Source organism: Wyeomyia smithii, chromosome 3, assembly GCF_029784165.1.
Source record: "Wyeomyia smithii strain HCP4-BCI-WySm-NY-G18 chromosome 3, ASM2978416v1, whole genome shotgun sequence".
Classification (NCBI taxonomy): domain Eukaryota; kingdom Metazoa; phylum Arthropoda; class Insecta; order Diptera; family Culicidae; genus Wyeomyia; species Wyeomyia smithii.
Genome location: NC_073696.1, coordinates 109,140,745 through 109,156,495, shown reverse-complemented (window position 1 = coordinate 109,156,495; position 15,751 = coordinate 109,140,745). Strand labels below are relative to the sequence as shown.

Sequence of the window (15,751 nt, the reverse complement as noted above, 5' to 3'; positions counted from 1 at the left end):
GATGGAAAACCATCAAACAACAAATCAGTGCTTTTAATGCAAAACATTCTAGCTTTAAGTTAGATTTAGTTTCAGCTCGTAGTCGGCAGCGAGGATAAAAAATTTGCTTTTAGTTATTAAGATACTTTAGAAAGTAAGCTACCAGATATAATTGGCGCCGTTAAACATTAAATTGTATTTGTGCCGTGTCAAATAAATTATAGATGAATAAAAAAAAATTGCTGGTCATGTTTGTGATACAGTATTTAAAGAAAAATCATATGTAATGCTTTAACCTTTATTTTCCGTTGCATATTCTCCTTCCTACAGGGTGTGTGAATATTTTTAGTTTTCAATTGATAAATTATTATTACTTGGATACCAGCATTGTTTCGCTATTTTAAATTTACTACATCATCAACAAATTTCTACATGTTTATATTTGCTTCGAATTAAACTTGCCTGGTTAATACAAAAGAGAAACATTTTTAGCATGTTTGACGCTTTCACACTCTGCATTGCTTGACTAGACTAACATCACTAGACGGTTCACTGTTCCGTTTCTTAGCAGTAGGACAGTACGATTTGGATTATTGTTTACTTCGAGACTAAAAAAAATAGCAAATTTCCTGATGTAGCTATTTAATTTCGGTTATTGACTTTACAGCTATTTGTTTGTTGATCAATTGTTTTTCATTACTCTCGTCTCATTCTCGAAAAAAAAAACTGGAATAGATTGTATTTGTGTAAGGAATTAAAAAATAATATTCATAAAGGCAAATTGCTTTCCTCACAGGCAGAACCAAGAAAAACCTTGTCTGGCTGACGAGAGAAAAAACACACCAGGGACAGCAGTAAGTCTGACCACAGGATTTTTCCGCAAGAAGTGAGCTATTGGGTACGAGATGAAGCAGAACGTCGACACAGAGTTTGATTTCGAGATTGTCGCTGTTATCTGGCAGAAGCGGTGGTGTCATCCACCCGCAAAGCCTCTGACTCGCAGTACGAGTCGATAAAATGTACGTGCTCAGCGGGATAAAACTCGAATATCCTGGGGCGTTGGGGGAAAACATATTTTTTTCTCCGTCGCTGCTCTTTTGAACATGTTGAACTTTCACTGCACTCACCTTTTGCAGCATATGTCGTGGTGGTTCTTTGAAAAACAGCGTGTGAGGCACAGACAATGGAAATGAATGAGAAGATTACATATTTCCAGGGTGTTTTTTCAAATTAAAAATTTGTTCAAGTGGTCGGACGTTTTCCCGGGGGGTTGTGGGGGAAAATGAGGTGACTAAGGTTTGACGAGAGTTGGGACGTTGTTAGATCCAGCTGCGTTGGTTTCCAGCTCGGTGTATTTTTCCATTTGGTACATATCGATCAGAAGGCGAGAAATGGGTACGCTACCTATCGTTTCCTTGAAGAACAGTGTTTCGATGGTTGCGGAGCGGATTGTTCGCAGCAAGGGCAACAGGAGTAGGAGACGCCCGAAGCGAGTCGGCTGCCGTGGATAACGGACGCGTACGTGATCCGACAGTACGCACTGGGCCTGATCTTGTAGCATCTCCACCGGCTGGACGTCACACAGTTCGGATGTTTCTGTGGAATACGAGAAGTAGAATTGCGGTCAATTGTCTAATTTCTTCGTGGGTGCTAACGTTGGGTAATATAATCAAATCAATTTAGAGATTGAAATTATTTACACAATAGGGTAGAAAAACCTCAGTTTTGGCCATTAGCACCATTGTTGGTTAACATGATATATTTTCTGAACACTATTGAAAACAATTTTTCAGAATAGCTCTGCTTTTTAATACTGATTTTGAAAATTTGTCTGATTCCTGAAAGGGATTTCCCGAAATCTGTAGGATAAATACAAAACTCGATCTCCAGTTGTACCGTTTAAGCTCTAACTTCAAACACTTCAAAATTAAAGCCTAATTATTATAGCTAGTGTAGAAAAAAAGTGTGTTTATTATATATCATTTCAGTGATTTGAATGTTTCTTCCTCGTGCGGTGGCCCGCTGGACCGTTATTATGAAAAAAATTGTCCATCAAATCCGAGTATGGGGATTAATTCTTGTGGTCATTCTACACCTCTGGCTAAATTAGAAAAACAATTCTCCGAATACATCTCGGAAATCTCTTTTTCTGGGTTTTAGTTTGTAAATTTCGAAAAAATCGATTCACGCAATATCACCGGAAATTATTCAAAAATTTGTCCGAGTCATTGAATCTATCAATTGGCTTTGTTACAGTTATTATTATTTACAACTGACTCAACTCTCCAAATTGATTCAAGGGTATTATTTTATGGTTTAGTGGCATCAGTGTAGATTAAATGTTGCTTTCTGTGAATGTGAACGTACTTACACACACACTCATATACATATTTACACACACGCGTTTAAATACGTTATGTTTTATATTTTCTCTATTAAAAAGAATGATTTTAAAAAGATTTATAGCTGTTTCCGAAGAGGTCCACAAAATTTTGTAGTTAAGAAGTGACGTGAAACAAAAACTAAATCGAAATAATTTCCAAATAAATACACTTGTTTGCTCCGGTTTTTTTTTGAAACTTTTAGAATTCATATGGGCAGTTATCTGCGGAGGAGGAGGGGTCAAAATTGGTAAAAATCTGTCCATGTGGAATGTGGATGGTTTCTTAGCTAAAACCTTAAAATCGAGATTTCGCGGGATCTAGTTAGTGAAATTTTTTATTCACCTAGAGGTGTAGAATGATTTCAAGAATTGACCCTCATACTCAAAATTTGATAAACTTTTTTAATTTAAAACTTTTTTTTTAATAACGATCTAGCGGGCATCGTGCCTAGGATTATTTATTTGGCATTCCGTCATGATGACATGGCCTGATTTACAAAGTTTCTCCAATTCACTCGGTTATTAGCTGCCGCTCTCCATTCCCTGGGACACCGAGTACTCTCTGTCAGATTTAGCTCCACTTGGTCTACCCATCTGGCCCGCTGCGCCCCTGGTCGTCTTCTTTCTACCGGATTCGAGACAAACACCATCTTCGCAGGTAAGTTGTCCGGCATTCTTGCAACATGCCCAGCGTATTCGTCCAGCTTTAGCTACCTTCTGAATACTGGGTTCACCGTAGAGTTGCGCGAGCTCATGGTTGATTCTTCGCCTCCATATTCCGTTCTCCTGAACGCCGCCAAAAAATCTAAGGATAGTACTCGTCGTTCGAAAACTTCGAGCACTCGCAGGTCCTTCTCGAGCATTGTCCACGTTTCATGCTCGTAGAGAACAACCGGTCTTACGAGTGTTTTGTACAGGTTACACTTCGTACGGGGGCTCAGTCTGTTCGACCGCAATTGCTTGTGGAGCCCATAGTAGGCACGACTTCCGCTGAGAATACGTCTCCGAATCTCTCGGCTGGTATCATTGTCCTCAGTAATCGGTGAGCCAAGATAGACAGGCCTCGGATATGTAAAACTTTTCATTTTCGGACCTCTTGTAAGAAATCAATAGGCGTTAGTAAAAAGTGACAGCTAACATTGAGGCATTATGATTGAAGCGTTTAGCGTAAAGCCTGTATTACACTTTTTGACCAATGCACATATGACGGTCCCTATATAAAAGAGTGGCTAAAATTACTAAAATGCGGATTTCATATTCAGGATGTTTTGAGCACATGATTTTGCAGTATTTTATCCATGTTTTCATAATTTTTGAATGAAATCTTGATACAAAAAACGGTTCATGTTGAAAAATGCCTTCAGAGTTACCTATTTCAGAAACGGAGAAAAATAGTTTTTCTGAATATTTTGGAATATATAAAAACCTACTAAAGCTATCATGGTATGTTCACATATGATTGAAAGCTTATTAAATTTGTTTCCTAAAACAGGATGGGTAATGGATTTCAACCCTACAGAGTCAGTCGCTGGCCACATGGGAAATGTGCGTAATTTTCCTAATTTTGACCATCAAAAACATTAAATGTAAGCACGTGTAAGCACTGCACCTGATAGTGTGTCTGAGAGCCCTACTTGTGCCCTTCAAGAATACGTGTTAAAAGTTTGCGGAAAATTTGCGTTTTGGTAGAAAAAGATGATTAAAAATTTTCCATTTTTTTGCAATTTTTGAATTTTTGGGTGATTTATCAACAAAGTTTTTCGTATATTATAGCAATTTGGTTCAAAACACACTAAAACAACGTGAAATTATTAGATTAATTGGTTTATTAGAATATACGTTGCTTGAAACGTATGTTAAAAGTTTGAGTAAAATTTGCGTTTTTGTAGAAAAAGATAATTTCTTCTTTATGTAATTTTCTGGAATTTTATGGAGACTTATCAACGTATGTCATAGTATGTATGGGTTCAAAAATATACTGGAAAAACTTAAAATTAGTATGATTATTCAGTTGTACACACTTTAGTAAAAAAAATATTTTTTTCATTTTGTTTGGAAAAAATGGTTAATACTAGCAATAGATTGATTTTCGCATGTATCTTCATTATTTTCAAACGATGTTTTTTTTATCAACCCAAAGTTTTGTTCTGAAATTTATTTTGTTATTCCATTACAACATCGCTAAGAGACTTAGCGATTATTCATATGAAATCATACTAAACCGAATAAAAAAATGAATTATTATCCCAAAAATAATTCCCAGTGTTTGTTTTATGAAAACACGGCCATGAAACACCACACGCAAACTTCTCTCACCAAACACAAATATCATTGCCAGAGTTTAAAAATTGGTTCGAGCTTGCATTTGGGCATTTACTCGTCAGTTACAGCCGAAGTAGAAGCTGTGTACCAGATATGTCGGCATACAGCATAAACAAATGGAGGTTCTCATGGTCGAACTTTCCAACATTGCAGTCAGGTTTTTCATACACAAAATTCCATTGAGTTAACCGTCAATCTCACAACTACTCTCACGCATAAACCCGCAATCTCACACATATTGTTATGCTCTTGAATCGTGCGGCTCATGTCTTTTATGGCTGACTGATTCTAGTTCATACCTTTGAGTTGGTCTGATTGCTTGCGTATGCGGAAGAAACAAAGTTTTATGTGTTCTTTACAGTTCTGAAGTTTAATTCAAGTGTTTTACGAAGAAGCTAGTAATGTCTTACGAGGAAGGCAATAAGATCGATTTAGTGAGTTTGTTCATACAACCTAGAACAGAAAATAATATAAATGATTGCATTGAATTGATCAAGCATCGTTTAAAAACAGTTTTTTACAAACAAGACCATAGGAAACTGTATCAACATTTGGTGGCTCTACAATCGAGATTTGCTAAATCGTTTCGTCTTCAGTAGTTTTGTTTGAATTGAATAGCTTTGCTGAAGAAACCATATCTCTTGGATGTTTCTATCAAAAGTTAAATTCGTGCGCCATCTCTGCGGACAAATCGCGAACTAACTCTTAAAGTCATAAGAAGCGTTTTACTATTATGTGCATTTTTGCTGAAAACAGTAATCGTTTATCTCGTTCCACTAACGAGTTATTTACGTTTATTGGAAAACACATGACATTTGCCTCACTTTACGTGGTTTATAGACAGCCCCTTGTCAGTACAAAACTTTTCTTATATGTCATAATCATCTGCAGTGGAAAACCAACAATTTGGCACAAAAAAAAATTAATTTTGGCCGGAAATTTCAATTTCCGACCATTGTGCAATGGTCAAATATTTGACCTTCTGACATAATGGTCAAATTTCTTTGACATCATGATTGTTGTTTGCACGTGTTTGCCACATCGTAAAATTAGAGAGTGACAAACAATTATCTTTGTCTAAATTTTTATCTGTCTTAAGCCTTAAGAGTTAGTTTTTTTATTGTTTTTGTAATTTCACAAAGAAGCAGAAACTTGGCATCGGCACCATCGCAGATTCTACTCAAAGTTGAGAGGATTGTTAATCAAGTATCACTTTAGAAAAATTCCGATTTTGGTGTCGATTGGATTACCCTTTGTTCTATGGGCCCCTCCTCTTTGTTGCTAAATAACGTATTTTTTGTTCGAAACCTCTTTTTTCGTTCAAATCATAGACATAAGACGTCAGAAAAATGGGCTTCAAATGGTGGGTTGACAACCTGGAAGGAGCGTTAAACATAGCTCCGTAGTCAGATGATTACACTAGACGGCCAGTTGAAACATGGACACAACTTATTGATGTTGCCTGGGCAATGTTGTCATCCGACAATAGCTATAGCTAAGGTGCGACGCAATAGCTTAAATGCGACGCGATCATTGGCACGTAAACCATAGTCCGGCGGTAGAGGGAATGCTTCGCCAACCCAAGCGAATGTTCACTAAGATGGTGCGGCTCAAAACAGTGTCTGATCTTCATGTTAGGAGCGGCTGATCAACGTCCTGGTGCCAGCGTGGGACTCTGAACAGAGCTGACACGTTGGTTCCCGGGCGAGACAGGGAGTTGGGGAAGGCCCAACGAGCCACCCAGGAAAATAATATGATACAAACAACGTCAGAGATAATACGGATCGGAACAATCGGAATGGACCCAGGCCACAAAATAAGGGCTACCATTGAAAACTTGGGATATGGTACTATCGCTCTTCTTTCCAGGATACGACAGGTTAATCTACGACGAGCTACATCCACGCAACTTCGAAGTCGTAAACTTTGCGGCCTCCCGTGATATGGTAGTCCAAAGTACCTTCTTCCCCCGCAAAGATATCCGCAAATCCACCTGGAGGTCACCCGACCAACAGGCAGAGAATTGATGGCAGGTTCTTCTCCGACATCATCAACGTTCGCACTTACCGCAGTACGAATATAGATTCGGACCATTACCTAGTAGCCAGGCTTGTAAATGGTCACGGTAGAACCACTTTTCATTGCGATAATCGTCTTCTTTTACCTCTGTTGGTGGTAGGGATCCCTGTCTAAATACATGTTTCATCAAACGTATTCCGACATATTTTCTAGAAATGAGAATTACGGGCGTAGTGTGCGGAGATTTTGGAAATTATTTATATCATTCATCTTGTAATGATATTTTCCAACATAAATAGAACGTAGTAGACAAAAATAGGCCAGAATAACATCGCCAAACGAATAACAGTTTGCATCTCTTTGATGTGCAAGTGTCAAATGCCCATCCTGCTCTTTTTGTAAGAGGCGACGGTTGATTTAAATTTACGAGCGAAAGCCTGCTGTGACGCACGCTAAAGAAGCGAAATCAAATGAAAGTGCTGACCGTTTACAAGCTTGCTAGTAGGTAGCTGTGTGCATGCGCTCAGAACTATCGACGGTGTATAACACCCGCCGAAGTCGAACGCCGCGACCAAATATTGAGCAACTGCGAGACACCGGGGTTGCACAGGAATACGGGCAGTAGCTGGAGACAGCGTTACCCACGGAAGAGCAGCTTGGCGCAGCTACTCTTGAAGATGGCTAGAGGAGCGTCCGATTCGCCGTGCAGTAGCAGTATGGTTGATATAGGGTGTGGAAGAAGTATCAGTTAGATGGTGGTGGCGAGTCGAAAAATGTAAACAACATCCAAGTGAAAAGTGATGACGTCATACCAAAAATCGTTGTACAATCTCTTATGAATTTTTTTTAGGATTATAGTTATATTTAATTCATAAATATTTATTCTGAAAACAAAATATTAGTGGACTGTACTAGTCTCGCACTATCTTTTCTTGTTGTTTTCTATTCAAATCAATTCATTTTTGCAATGGCATGATTAATATTTGTATTATGATTCAAAATATTTATATTCTGATGATTTTAAAAGATGCAGAGAGTCATTTTAAATCAAAAAGCTCTTGCTAGTAAACAGTCTAAAGGCATTGGTTTTCGAGTTATTTCTAATTTAAGCTCGAACAATTATTAAAATTTAGGAAAATACACGTTTTTCTTAATTTGTCCATGGTTCTCCAGCAAAATCCATACGTTCATTGGAATGCTTGATCAAAAATATACAATTCATACTTTGACAAATAAACGATTGGGCGAACGGTTCTCAAGAAAAGAGTTAAATGTTTTATGTGATATAAATATATATAAGAATCAAATATTTATTTTCGAGTTTTATTATCTTAGGAACATATTTTTTACGACATAGATACTTTACAGAACTAGTTTCACCTTATATTTTATATACATCATAAGTAAATGATTTGTCATCTTTTGAAAACAGCTTCGTTTGTATCTTATTTTCTGAAATCGGAACAAACGAGTGATACTTTTGTGTGCCAGCTATTATTTTAGATTTTTTGAAAATATTGCTCCATTCTGTTACTCCTTGTTCATATTCTTCATATGTTACCCAACTAAATGACATTTTTGATGAATTTTTATTACTTTTCTGATTAGCCCAATCACATAATTCTTTTACGCTTGTAATGGGATGTTTATGTTCTTTAGCTAAACTTGCATTTCTTGCCATTCGTTTTAATGTGCCACCAATTGCATCACATGGGCCTTTACCATGAGAAGTCGCAAAAAAATATTTTCAAAAAATCTAAAATGATAGCTGGCACACAAAAGTATCACTCGTTTGCTCCGATTTCGGAAAATAAGATACAAACGAAGCTGTTTTCAAAAGATGACGAATCATTTACTTATGATGTATATAAAATATAAGGTGAAACTAGTTCTGTAAAGTATCTATGTCATAAAAAATATGTTCCTAAGATAATAAAACTCGAAAATAAATATTTGATTCTTATATATATTTATATCACTTAAAACATTTAACTCTTTCCTTGAGAACCGTTCGCCCAATCGATTTGTTGTCAAAAAATGAATTGTATATTTTTGATCAAGCATTCCAATGAATGTATGGGTTTTGCTGGAGAACCATGGACAAATTAAAAAAAACGTGTATTTTCCTGAATTTTAATAATTGTTTGAGCTTAAATAAGAAATAACTCGAAAACTAATGCCTTTAGAATGTTTACTATCAAGAGCTTTTTGACTTAAAATGACTCTCTGCATCTTTCAAAATCATCAGAATACAAATATTTTGAAAAATGTTTGAATTAGAATTTTCGTAAAAAAATTAATCTGCCATAAAAAAATTATTTTTCATTTCTCCATCCTGGACTTTTTTTTTTAAAAGTTGCGTATTACCGTCAAGTTTCTTTAAAAAAAAATTCAACTCTTTTTTTAAATTGAAATTTAATGTTTATTTTTAATATTTTTTGGTCAAAAAAATTTTTGTTTGTTCAGTGTATATATTTTTTATGCTGCATTTTTAATTCCCTGCAACTCATTCTCAGACAGTTTTTCTATACAACCAACGGTTTCTGGGCTACAATGCTTCGAATAAAACCTATGCCAAAAGGCATACGCCCTTTTAGAATGTAACTCATGGGTGTAAAAAATCACTCCATCTGTGGAAAATGCTCAGTTTGCTGAGCCAAATACGTGTGTAAAGTTTCATTCAAATCAAAAATGGTCGATTAAATTTTCGCGTATTTACAGGCGATTTGGAATGATTTTGCTCACATGGTATACAAAAATAATGTAGATGTAGATGTAGAACTATAATACCATTGCCACATCCTATATAAACCATACTGATGCAGTAGCGCTAAGGGATATGCTCCTGATCATAGTAATAACAGTTAGCCGAGTACGAGTACGAACACCGTACGAGTACGAACGTGGAACGGAACGGAACAGCCCAGTTCTGCGAAGCCCACCCAGTTCTGCGAAGGAAGAAGCGCCAGCAAGAGGAGCGAGATCGCGTAGCGATGGGAGAGCTGTATGAACTAACGACACTCGGAAATTCTACGAGGAGCTGAACAGCTCCCGTAAAGGCTACGTGCCGCAAGCCGATATGTGCAGGAGCTAAGGCGGAAACCTCCTTACGAACGGGTGTGAAGCAATTGAAAGGTGGAAGTAGTACTTCGATGAGCATCTGAACGATGGTGCAGTAGAGCGCGAGGGCGCTATGGCAACTGATCTCGGTGCAAGAGCAGAAGACAACAGGATTCCAGCCCCCGGTTTCCTGGAGGTGGAGGAGAAGATCGGCCGGCTGAAAAACAATAAAGCTGCTAGAGTGGATCAACTTCCCAGGGAGCTGTTGAAATACAGCGGAGAAACACTGATTAGATCCGTGCACTGGATCATTTGGGAGGAAGAACGAGTACCGGTTTCGTGGATGGATGGTATTTTGTTTCCCATCTACAAAAAATGGGGACAAGCTGGAGTGCTGCAATTATCGGACAATCACTCTGCTGAGCGCCGCCTACTAGGTACTCTCCCAAATGCCATCGATCACCATTTGCGAAGCAGTTGGTCAAAGCGACGATGAATCGAGTGATGTGTGTAGTTCGAGTATCATGGGCACTTTCGAGTTCTTTTGAAACCAGAAGAGGTTTAAGGCAAGGTGATGGTCTTTCGTGCCTGGTGTTTAACATTGCCTTGGAAGGTGACATTAGAAGAGCGGGGATTAACACGAGAGGCACGATATTCCGAAAGTCGGTTGAACTGTTTGGCTTCGCCGACGATATTACCATTGTGGCTCGGACCTTTGTGATGATGGCGTATCGGACTAAAGGCCAAAGCCAAGCGAAGTAAACTGGTCACCAATGCATCGAAGACGAAGTACATTAAAGAAAGGGGTTAACGAGAAGACAGTGCTAAACTCCCGTCTCGAGTTCAAGTTGGTGGTGATGAAATCGAAGTGGTCGATAAGTTCGTGTATCTGGGCTCACTGGTGACTGCCGACAACTATACTAGCAGAAATATTCATCGGCGCATCATGGCAGGAAACCGTGCATACTTTGGTCTCTGGAAGACGCTCTGATCGAGTGGAATTCGTCGACGCACCAAGTCAACCATCTACAAGACGCTGGTCAGACCGGTAGTCCACTACTAGTATGAGACATGGACATGCTTAAGGAGGACTAACATGCCTTTGCGGTCTTTGAACGGAAGGTGTTGCGTACCATCTTCGGTGGAGTGCAGATGGAGTACAGAACGTGGAGAAGGTGAATGAACCACGAAATGCAGGAGCTGCTCAGGGAGCCATCTATCGTCGCTAAAATTGACAGGTTGTGGTGAGCTGGGTATGTCAAAAGGAAGTCGGACGACAGCCCGGTAAAGATGGTACTTTACAGCGGGTAAGGTGGATCGATCAGGTTGAAGACGACCTACTGACCTTGAGTGCCAAGTGGACCACCCTTCGTTTTGTGGGACTTCCTTTTTAAATGAAAATGCCAGTTTTCGTCGAAAACCCCTAGTATTTTTTAAATTTTGACTGCAAATGCATAATGTATAGAAATTAACTGATAGTTTCTTCTTGGTGAAAAAATGTCAAGAAATCGAAAAATAATAAAAGCTTTAAGCGGCAGTGTTGCCAGATATGTTCTCTTTGCATTTGAAAAAATGAATTGAGTGTTTCGGCAGATGAGTTTTGCATGAAACACAAAACAAAGCTCGACAGCATTTTTCAGAAATAAAGTCAAGTTTTTTATCAAATATCAAGTATCAGTTTTGAGCAGCAGTGTTGCCTGATAATTTCTGCGTTTTAAAATTAAATTGCATTTTACGGCAAATGAGTATATTTGGATATAAAATAGGATTGATAAAATATTCTATGGAAAATACTTATCACTCAGAGGTATCCATTCTTATTTTGCTAATACCTTTGTTTTGATTTTGGAAAATCTGGATGATGGAATTTGAAAGAAATTAGCCAAGTTACTTGAACACCCATAAAACACGACTTTTATTGATAAATTGAAATTTTTAAGTTCTAATTTGAACATCGTAAAGAAAGGCTCTTTTATCGATGAAGTTGTCTATAGGAATACATTCTCAAACCTCAAAGTTGTTAATTTCGCAATGTAGACACTTACCTCTCAATGATTTTTACACTAGATACAGCATTGTCAGCAAACAACTTTAAATTTCTTAATTTCGGTAAAATTTCCTAGTTTTACCTTTGTTATACTAAACAAAGGTAATAAAATCGGTCGAAAAACGCAAAATAGATCCAAGGCCCGGAGGGCCGAACCTTATATACCATTCGACTCAGCTCGACGAACTGAGCAATGTTTGTTCGTGTGTATGTATGTGCCGCAAAATACTAACGGGCCTTTCTTACAGAACGCAATATCCGATTTTGATGATCTTATACGCAAACGAAAGCTACTATGCTCCCCCAGAATGCTCCCGAGTGGATTTTTGATAAGTGGCTTAGTTCTCAAAATATTGATCAAAGAGTATTTTTCACATAAGATATTTAACTTTTAAGGCAGAATTAATGGCATGGAGAGCCATGTGTTACACACCAGATTGATGAACTGAACAATTTCTGTATGTATGTGTATGTGTGCTTGTATGTATGTATAAGTAAATTTGTTGTTCATATGTATAGTAGGGTGGGGAATCGTTATATGGAAAAAACGAAACTTGATAGCAGAAAGCCAGAACCAAGTTTTTTTTGTTTTGTCTCCGCTTGGCGCATTGCATTTCAAATTTATATGGAGATTTGTATGGAAAACCAACGTTTTTGCATTTTGCTTTCTAAAGAGCTCAAAGTGGCTCAAACCATAGGTTTCATGACTTCAAATGGTAGGTTTTTTGATGCCTAACAACTTGGCCGAAGACATCAAAGAGGTAGGCTGCCCCAAAAAATACTGGAGCTGTTTAAAGTTGAGTATGTCGAAATTTATGTTGCAAATCATGTTTTCTGACAACACTGCCAGTGTACAGGCGTTAGTCAAATTTCCATCAGAAGTAACCTCCGAAACACGTTGTAGATTCTACCTACGCCTAGAATATTGACCTGAATTTCTTTGTTTGATCCAGCTGAGTGTATAAACTCGTTACGACAGGTTATTTCTGATGGAAATCCTACTGACGCCGGTACATTGGTAATGTTGGCAGAAAACAGAATTTTCTGCATTTAAATCAACATACTCAACTTCAGTGCCTACTGTAAAGTTGTTAGGCATCTAAAATACTATACTGTTACATAATGTAATGCATTAATAGATCATTAAAGACTGGAACGCGCAAAAATTGGTCGACTTCAAATTGGTGTATTTCTGTTGAAAATGCATTAAAAAAACATGAAATGTTGCATTTGGAAGTTGAGTGTGTATACAATGGTTGCTAAAATGAGTTTTCACCGGTTGCTCTCTAGTTTTCAAAATGGCGTCCAAGCAAGAGGAACAGCGTGTCAAAATTTTGCTCACGCAGCAAGAGAATCCGACGTTCTCGCACCTCAAATTGGCAAATTTGCTGGATGTGGCCAAATCAACCGTAACATATACTTTAAAAGTTTTCGGGGAGCGTCTGTCGACCGCCAGGAAGCCTGGAAGCGGCGGCAATCGTAATTCAGACGTAGCAGCGACGATGAAGAAGGTGGCAGCGAATTATATTCGGAATCCTAACCTTTCCATCAGGTACTTCACTGGCAAGCTCATTGTCCCCCATACTTATGTGCAGCAGGCCAAGAAACGAGCCGGGTTGTCGACGTTGACACAAGGTGACAGAAAGTGAAGGTGGCGAAGCCAGATTTCGAACAAAACAACTCGGCAAAGTGGTGGTCCGGAAAACTGTAATCTGCTTGCAAAGTTCGATCGTGTTTGACGAAACTTATGTGAAGGTTAATTTCCAGCAGCTTCCGGGACAGGAATTTTATACCGCACCAGGAAAAGGGAAGGTGGCCTACATTTTCAAAACCATCGATCTATCGAAGTTCTCGAAAAAATACCTCGTCTGGCAGGCCATATGTACGTGTGGTCTAAAAAGCGGCATTTCCATCACTTCGAAATTGTCAATCAAGAGATCTACGTCTAGGAGTGCCTGGAAAATCGGCTGCTACCATTCCTAGAGCAACATAACAGGCATGTGCTGTTCTGATCGGACTTGGCAAGCTGCCACTATGGGAAAAAAGGCTAATGAGTGGTACGATGCAAACAACGTGGTTGTGGTACCTTAAGACCACAACCCTCCTAACAGCCCAGATTTCCGCCCTATCGAGCAGTATTGAGACTTAGTCAAACGGTATATCAAAAAAACTTATAAATCCATCGAAAACGAGCAGCAGAATGAATCTATCTGGCGTTTGGCGACGAATAAGGTCGATAAGACCACTGTACAAAATTTAAAGAAAGGGCTTAAGCGGAAGGCACGGCAGTTTGAATTTGGTAAACCAAAATAATAAACGAACATTTTTTCCTTTAAATATGTGAGTTGAACTACCAAAATAAGAATAGGAATATTTTTGTATTACGAATTTTGACTGAAAGAAACGATTTTTATGTCGACCAATTTTTGCGCGTTCCAGTCTTTATTGAGCTCTCTAGAAAGGTAAATGCAAAAAAGTGGGTTTTCCCATATGAATTTTCATACAAATTTGAAATGCAATGCGCCAAGCGGAGACAAAACCAATTGACTTCCGGTAAGTTCAGGGTTGTTTGGGGCCCCAAAAGGAACCAAAAAAACTTGGTTCTGGAAAATCGATCACTTTTCCCCACCCTAATGTGTAGAATATCAGAATCGAAAAAAAAATACAAAATAAACTCTCATTTTACAGAACGCATATTCCGATTTTGATGTTCGTATGCTCAAATGAACGCCCTACCCTAACTAACACGCTGAGAATCCTGAGTAAGACTCACCAGGATTCCTAAAACTCGGGGACGGAATCGCGAGAGGAATCGTTTCTGCGATACGTACAGAATCTGTGCGAATCGCATACGGGAAACCTTTTCAAGAATCCTCAAAAATCCAAACGAATCGTGAGAGCAATCGTTTCTGCGATACGGACAGAATCTATAAGAATCGCATATGGAAAACCTTCTCAAGAATCCTACAGAATCCAAATGAATCGTAAAAAGAATCGTTTCTGCGATACGGACAGAATCTGTATGAATCGCTTATGGAAAACCTCAAGAATCCAAATTTAGGAATCTCGGCGGCTCGGCGACAGAATCGTGAGAGGAATCGTCTCTGCGATTCGGACAGAATATCTTAACGCGGTTTTTTTACGAGGATATTTTTTCCGCGGTATTTTCAATTAACGCGTATTTTTAGACGCATTTTCGAATCAACTATGTTTCTTACGCGGAATTTCGAATTACCGCGGTTTTTCAAGACAGATTTGATTTCCGCATATTCAACGTGGTTTTTTACGAGGTACGTATTCCCAGCGTAAAAAAACTGAGTGTATAGCATAGGACTGAGAAAAACGTGTCGTAATGTGTCTATATCATTTCAAATTGCGTTTCTGAGAAAGTTATTTATTTCTTTCTCAAAGTGTTCCACTTACTAATTTAATCCTGTAACTTGGTAATTCTACTTTAGAAGTATATAAAACCTATGTCTGGTATTGATATTGACCAAACAATCGTGTAACTGATGGTTAACAAATGAAAATGACTCTCGCGGTATTAGATTTTTTGTAGTACTAGTGGTATCAAATGGAAACATTGCATATTCTCAATATCTAATTCTATTCTACTAAGACGTTCAATGTAAAATTTATTATATTTCAGCCAAACTAGATTCCCTTTTTGGCTTCCTCTGATCTGAATCTCAAATAATATAATTCAGAAAGACCAGAAATCAAATATATATAGGTATCACCAAAGTAAACTGAACACTGCGACTGTACATGGACCTTGCGTCCTTCTAGCATCAAGCCGAAATTGCTTCGACCTAGTAGAATGCGAACAAACTTCTTTGAATATGCGAACAGAATTACAAATTTGAACAACTGACTCTAACAAGGACAGACTATTTGACATGACTGACGTCCCGGTTGGAATAAACTCATATATACGTTAG

The 15,751-nt window shown here is 38.2% G+C and overlaps 1 protein-coding gene across 1 annotated transcript in view; it reads right to left on the bottom strand.

Moving 5' to 3' along the window:
* Positions 1-290: 290 nt before the first annotated feature.
* Positions 291-15,751, bottom strand: part of LOC129726528 (protein dissatisfaction) — an 80,195-nt gene continuing 64,734 nt past the window's right edge. The window contains exon 7 of the mRNA XM_055683345.1: positions 291-1,575. Within this exon, the coding sequence (XP_055539320.1) occupies positions 1,271-1,575 (305 nt within the window). The 3' untranslated portion in view covers positions 291-1,270. The remainder of the gene's footprint in view (positions 1,576-15,751) is intronic.